This window comes from Plasmodium reichenowi, chromosome 13 (genome assembly GCF_001601855.1).
Source record: "Plasmodium reichenowi strain SY57 chromosome 13, whole genome shotgun sequence".
Lineage (NCBI taxonomy): Eukaryota > Apicomplexa > Aconoidasida > Haemosporida > Plasmodiidae > Plasmodium > Plasmodium reichenowi.
This window is the reverse complement of record NC_033658.1, coordinates 1,157,638-1,164,648: the sequence shown is the minus strand read 5'-3', so window position 1 is coordinate 1,164,648 and position 7,011 is coordinate 1,157,638. Positions and strand designations below refer to the sequence as shown.

Sequence of the window (7,011 nt, the reverse complement as noted above, 5' to 3'; positions counted from 1 at the left end):
TTTTTAGGTGTGGCTAGCATGAATGTTACCTTAGGTGTTCCTAGAATAAAAGAAATAATCAACGCATCAAACAGTATTCAAACACCAATATTAAACATCCCTTTAGAAGTGAACGATAATTATAATTTTGCCCTAATGATGAAATCAAAATTAGAAAAGACGACAATACGTGATATTTGCATGTATATAAAAGAAGATTATACTAGTCGAGGTGTATTTCTATCCGTTAAGTTTAACGAAGAATTAATACAGAAGCTTTTTCTAAATATCAATGCATACAATATCAAAGATATTATATTAAAACAAAGTCATATTAATAAAATAAAAATTAATAAAATACATATTAATGTAATAAATAAATATAAATTACATATTTCTTTAAAAAATGATGAATTTATATTTTTTCAAATGGAATCCTTAAAAAAGGGTTTACTTGATCTCTTGATTTATGGAGATAAAGATATTAAAAGGTGTATCATAAAAAAAGAAGATATTGAAGTAACAGATAATGAAGGTGAAATATGTGATGACATGGATGAATATTATAATCTTTCTCAAGGGACAGAGTTATATGAAAGAAAATGTAATAGTAAAGAAGAAAATAAAACTGCTATTCGTGTTAAGAAAGAAGAAATTGATGATAATCTCGAGAAGGAAGAGATTATTATTCATGTGTCTGAAAAGGATAGCGTTAATCAATTGAAGAGTGAAAAAAAGAAGGTTATTAATGATGATAATAAAATTAATGATACTATTTTTAATGATGACATTGACAGTGATCGAAACAACCTTAAAGAAAATGGTAGCAACTTAGAAAATGTCGGAGAACATGTTATAGAAAGGTTAAGCTACAAAATGAAAGAAAAAAATGTTAAAAAAGAAAATATAAAAAAAGAACCGAACCTTATAAATTTAGACACTATAAATTTAGATACTATAAACTTTGACGATATAAATGTACATAATATAAATAATGAGAAAATTGAATTTTATGATGAGCATTTAAATATATGTCAGGGAAACAAAAAACACATTCAAAAAAAAAAAAAAAAAAAAACTGTATACTCAATATTAGTAGAAGGAAATTCGTTGAATTATGTTCTTGGTTTAGAAGGTGTTGATTTTAAGCATATCATTTCTAATCATGTCATAAACGTTTTTCAAGTAATTAACACCAAACGGAATATACATATGTGTAAATAAATAAATATATGTATATATATATATATATATATATATATATATATATATTTTTATATATTTGTAAATATTCTTATATTTTATTTTTCCTTAGGTTTTGGGTATAGAAGCAGCTAGAATAACAATAATAAATGAAATTAAAAAATGTGTAGAAGCTTATAGTATTGATATAGACATTAGACACATTATGCTCCTAGCCGACATTATGGCCTTTACGTTAGTTTATTTAAATATATATATATATATATATATATATATATATATATGTGTATATATATATTTATTTGTCTTTTTATACATATATGTCCTTTTAGTTAGCTACATTTTTACATCTTGTCATATTATTTTTTTTATTTTTTTATTTTTTTATTTTTTTTTTAGTGGAGATATTTTAGGTATAAACAGGTTCGGAATACAAAAGGCTCGACAGAGTACCTTAATGTTAGCATCTTTTGAAGAAACCAATGAGCATTTATTTGTTTCATCATTTTTTAAAAATGTGGATGAAATAAATAATATAAGTGAGAGTATAATAGTAGGAAAAAACATACCTATTGGAACAGGAGCCTTTCAACTTCTTTATGATTATAAATTGTAAGTTTTGTGAAGAAAAAAAATTTATATTGTACATAGTATGAATATTATAAGAATATATATATATATATATATATATATATATATATATATATATGTATGTATATATATTTATTTATATTTATATTTATATTTTTTTTTTTTTTTTAGTGAGAAGGAAACAAAAAATTTAACACTCCTCGAAAAGGCAGAAAGAGAAACAGCAATAAATTATTAAATATATCCTATATATATATATATATATGTATATGTATATATATTGTTTTAATTATTTAATTAATTATTATTTTATTTTTATATATATTTTTTTTTTGAAACAATATAATTAATTGCTTATTTTATAATTAACGAATTATTTTATTTTATAAATCTATTAATTATTTATATGATTAATATATGATAATCACTGGCGATTGTTTTTTTAGAATTTATTAAATTGTCATATTATATATATATTATATATATATTATATATATATATATATATATATTTTTTTTTTTTTAAATATTTTATAATGGAATTATATTCTTTCCTTATCAAATTTTTTTGTTGAACAACATTTTTTTATATAAAACCCAATCCTTTTGAATGAAATATATAAAAGGATATATTTATAAGAATATGCACCTATTTAAAAAAAAAAAAAAAAAAAAAAAAAAAATTATATGTATAAAATATAATACTACATATATATATATATATGTAAATATATATTATATATAAATGTTTTGTCATACATACACAAAATTTTAATTATATAATTATAAATATCACTTTTTTCTTTTTTTTTCTTTTATTTTAAATGTCATGGCAAAATAAAGGTATCTAAAAAACTGAAATATAAATAAAACAACTTGATATCTCAAAACAAAAGCGATATTATTTATATAACACGAATATATATATAAAAATAATAAACGTATATATAGGAATATGTACATATAATATATATATATATATATATATATATATATATATATATATATTTATGTATGTTTTAAAAAAAGAAAATCCTTGATCTTAAAAAAATATATCCTTCTTATATATTTATATATATTTTTTTGTATTTCTTTTATTTAATCATACGCACGAATGACGGATTATAAAGTAGCCTCTGCGTCCATTGAGGAGCTGAAAGAAATTTGTAATGAATTACTGAATGCTAAAGAAGAAGAAGTTTTTAATAAGCTTAGTTTATATGACGAATTTGAAGAGAAAATAAAAAAAATACAACCAATAATTACAAGAATTAGAATAAGAAGAAATGAAACTAATGAAGAAAAAAAGATATATGGAGAAAAAATGATAAAAAATGTTGATATTTTATTAGAAAGATTTGATATATTATATAATATATATGAAGAAGAGTTAACCATATTTAAAGAAAATTATGAAATTGAAAAAAATAGGAAAATTGAAAAAATGTTATTAGAAGAAAATGAAAAAAAAAAGATTGAAAAAGAACTACTTAATAGAGGAAGAATTAAAACACAAATAGAACAAGAAGAAATTTTAAAAAGGAATTTAGAAAAAGAAAATTTACTAAAAAAAGAACAAGAAGAATATGATAATAAAATGAATAGAATAGAAACTATGAAAACAATTATTAAAGAGAAAAGTTATTTTTTATATGATGAAATATCAAATGCTTGTAATAAATATGAAACTATTAAATATATTTATACACAATTAAATGGAAATAATGTTAATTTTAATAATATATTTAGAAATATTATAAATGATAATTATAATGATAATGAAAATGGAATTTTATTAAATAATTCTATATATTTTATTGATTGTATGTATATGATTTATAAAAATAATGAATTCAAATTATTTAAAGAAGCATTAAAATATTTAATAGAATATTTAGAAGAATTAGTTAAAAATATAGATAACCAACAATTAAAATTAATTAATCTTATGAATAAAAAATTTCAAAAAAATATACTTTCAAAAAAAGGTATCTTATTTTTATTTATTTTAATTGGTTTTGTTCTAAAAAAAACAGATGAAATTATACCACTATTAAAAAATATAAATACAGATATCAATTACGAAAATATTTATATTTATTTAGAAGAACCTAATATTACAACTAATTATGATCAATGGAAGTTATGGTTTCAGCATATACAAAAATGTCTCACCATACTATGTACCTTCTTTAGACATATACATAAATTTTCTGATGTCCCAGATGATGAAAAAATAAAATCCATATTTTTATACTTAAAAGATAAGTTTTCAAATGAACAGAATGTGTCCACATTAGGAACATGAAATAAAAAAAAAAAAAAAAATAATAATAAATAAATAAATAAATAAAAATAACGAATTAATTAATTATTATATATACAAATATGCATATACATATATATATATATGTGCATGTGAGCTACATTATTTTTTAATTTTTTTCACTTGACCCTTTTAATATATTTGCCACTTTAGTTAATTCACTAAATTTTGCACACACATGATAGTCAGACATTTTGTTTGTTATATATGTTTTTGATATATTAATTTCCACAATTTTTTTTTTTTTCTTACAAGCGAAATGACACAAATTAGTAGCTGTTGATACAGTAGATGATGTTCCAATTACTAAAAGTAAATCACATTTTGCTATTTCTTCTTCTGCTTCTTTTAAAAGATCTGATGAAACAACCTCTCCAAATAATATAATGTTCGGTTTGAATATTCCTCCACAAGGACATTCAGGTGGTAATTGATACATAAAATGAGATGTTTTCTGTAACATGATTTTATTTAATTTTACAATTTTATTACATGTACAACATACTGCTTCAAATACATTCCCATGTAATGATATAACTTTTGTATTCCCACTAGCTTCATGTAATCCATCAACATTTTGTGTTATTACTGATTTTAAATAACCCAAACTTTCTAAAGTTGATAAAGCTACATGACCATTGTTTATTTCTATTTCATAATCAGATGATATATCTCGTATTACTTCCCATATCTTTTCAGGATACTTCCAAAAACCCCATATAGTTCCATATATTCTTGGGTCATACTTACTCCATATCGAATTCGATGACCCTCGAAAACTTGGGATGTTACTTTCTGCAGATGTACCTGACCCTGTTAAGGCAACTACATGTTTGCACTTTTTTATTATTTTGGCGAGCTCCTCCAAAGTAATACTTTGTGTGTCTTTTTTCAAAAAGGAAATCATTAAATTACCCATAATATGTAATTATTTTAATGTTAACAATTATATGTTATATATATATATATATATATATATATATATTTTATTTATTCATATTATATATTTATATGTATTTTTTTTTTTTTTTTTTTGTGCATTGATTGTACTTTCTAGGATTATTAAATAATAGCAATATTGTTCTAATTTATTTTTCATGTTAATATTAATAAAAAATATGTAAATTTTTTTTAGAAAAAGAAAAGCATGAAACAAAGTTTTTTTTTTTTTTTTTTTCTTTTTTTTTTGAATACAGTACACAAGTGTTAAGTTTAAAAAAATTATGTTAATACCTCATATGTTGTATTATAAATTTTAATAAATTCAGAAATAAAAAATATATATTTATATAATTATAATGTAGTGTCTTAATAAATTATATAGAAAGGTGTTATTTTATAAACCTTTTCATTATATATATATATACATATATATATATATATATATATATATATATATATATAATTATATATGTATGTATTATTTTAATATTTCCATTACAAATATTATATAATATGAATTATATATTTTACACAGTTTTTATAAAAACAATGAAAAAATAAAAACCCTTGTAATATTTGAACAAAAAGATCTTCTAATTCGATAAATTGTATAAAATAAATAAATAAATATATATATATGTATATATATATATATATATATATATGTGTGTGTGCGTGTATATATAATATATATATTATTTTATAATGTTACATATCCATTTATTATATTTGTTATAATATTATCATTTTGTTGTTTTACTAAGTATATATATTTTTAAAATAATTTTATAAATTTTTCCTTTTTTTTTAATATAATTATACGAACATTTATATAACATATATTTTTATTTAAAGAAATTAAAATGTTAATCAGGAAGAAGAAAAATATATATATAAATATACATATTATGCACCTTCATGTTTCATATTTTTTTAACACCTTTAAATAAATACAAATAATATTAAAGTTTTTTGTTGCAAAAAAAAATATACAATAATATTACAATGAATACTAATATGTCTTATAATATTGTAGTATATTCATTTGAAGAAATAAAATAGTTATAAACATATTTTATAAATTTATTTTATATAAGTTATATTTTTATGCTTTCAATGTGCATAGAAAATTAAATAAAATTTTAATTTTTCATAATTCCCGAACAAAAAAAAAAAAAAAAAAAAAAAAAGAAACCTTATTGAAGTTGAGAGAATAATACATACATATAATGTTAGATATACCACATAATATTCATTTATTTACATATTTTTTATTTTATTTATATTTGTTCCTCTCCGTTTTGTTACGGCAAAATCAACACTACTTAACAAGAAGCTGCCCTATTATGGGCGTTGAAAATACCGGGAATATGAAGAGAAATATCAATACAATTTTTATTTTTGGAAAATAAAAAATTGAATGATAACTTAATTTAGGTTAAAAAATAAATAACGATAAAATATTCAAAAAAAAAAAAATTAAATCGTTGAGTGTAATTTAACCATATATATAATATAATGTTTTTTTAATCATGTTTTATATTTTTAATATTATTATATAGTTATTCTTTTTCCTCACTAAAATATATATATTATATATAAATATATATATATATATATATATATGCAATATTTTCTTTTCGTTTATATATATTAAATACTAAAAAAAACTAATTTTCAACTATGTATATTTTTTAATATCAAAAACGTACCTATCGTTATTAAGTTAATAAATATTAATGTAAATTTATTATATATATATATATATATATATAATATATAATATATAATATATAATATATAATATATAATATATAATATATAATATATAATATACCTTTTTTTAAAAAATTATTTTAAAGTGTTAAAAAATATATATTACATTTTAAGAATTTATATTTACAAAATGTTTTATACATACATTATTATACTTTTATTAACATTCATCTTTTTAATTTTTTTTTTTTTTTT

At 18.8% G+C, this 7,011-nt stretch overlaps 3 protein-coding genes and 1 non-coding gene across 4 annotated transcripts in view; 2 read left to right on the top strand and 2 right to left on the bottom strand.

Moving 5' to 3' along the window:
* The window catches only part of PRSY57_1328000 (DNA-directed RNA polymerase 3 largest subunit), a gene marked incomplete at both ends in the record, with an annotated part of 7,520 nt that extends 5,509 nt beyond the window's left edge, over positions 1 to 2,011 (top strand). The window contains 4 exons of the mRNA XM_020115176.1: positions 8 to 1,164; positions 1,295 to 1,416; positions 1,582 to 1,794; positions 1,945 to 2,011. Of these exons, the coding sequence (XP_019970099.1) occupies positions 8 to 1,164; positions 1,295 to 1,416; positions 1,582 to 1,794; positions 1,945 to 2,011 (1,559 nt within the window). The remainder of the gene's footprint in view (positions 1 to 7; positions 1,165 to 1,294; positions 1,417 to 1,581; positions 1,795 to 1,944) is intronic.
* Positions 2,012 to 2,886: 875 nt separating this feature from the next.
* Positions 2,887 to 4,080, top strand: PRSY57_1327900 (hypothetical protein; the record flags this gene model as incomplete). Its single annotated transcript, XM_012909214.2, has 1 exon — positions 2,887 to 4,080. The coding sequence occupies one exon, from the start codon at positions 2,887 to 2,889 to the stop codon at positions 4,078 to 4,080; it is 1,194 nt and encodes a 397-aa protein (XP_012764668.2).
* A 127-nt stretch (positions 4,081 to 4,207) lies between these two features.
* On the bottom strand, positions 4,208 to 5,017 carry PRSY57_1327800 (transcriptional regulatory protein sir2a; the record flags this gene model as incomplete). Its single annotated transcript, XM_012909213.2, has 1 exon — positions 4,208 to 5,017. The coding sequence occupies one exon, from the start codon at positions 5,015 to 5,017 to the stop codon at positions 4,208 to 4,210; it is 810 nt and encodes a 269-aa protein (XP_012764667.2).
* A 1,306-nt stretch (positions 5,018 to 6,323) lies between these two features.
* Positions 6,324 to 6,546, bottom strand: PRSY57_1327700. The gene has a single exon (XR_002204083.1). It is a non-coding gene; the product is annotated as an RNA of unknown function RUF1 (non-coding RNA).
* Between the last annotated feature and the right edge of the window lie 465 nt (positions 6,547 to 7,011).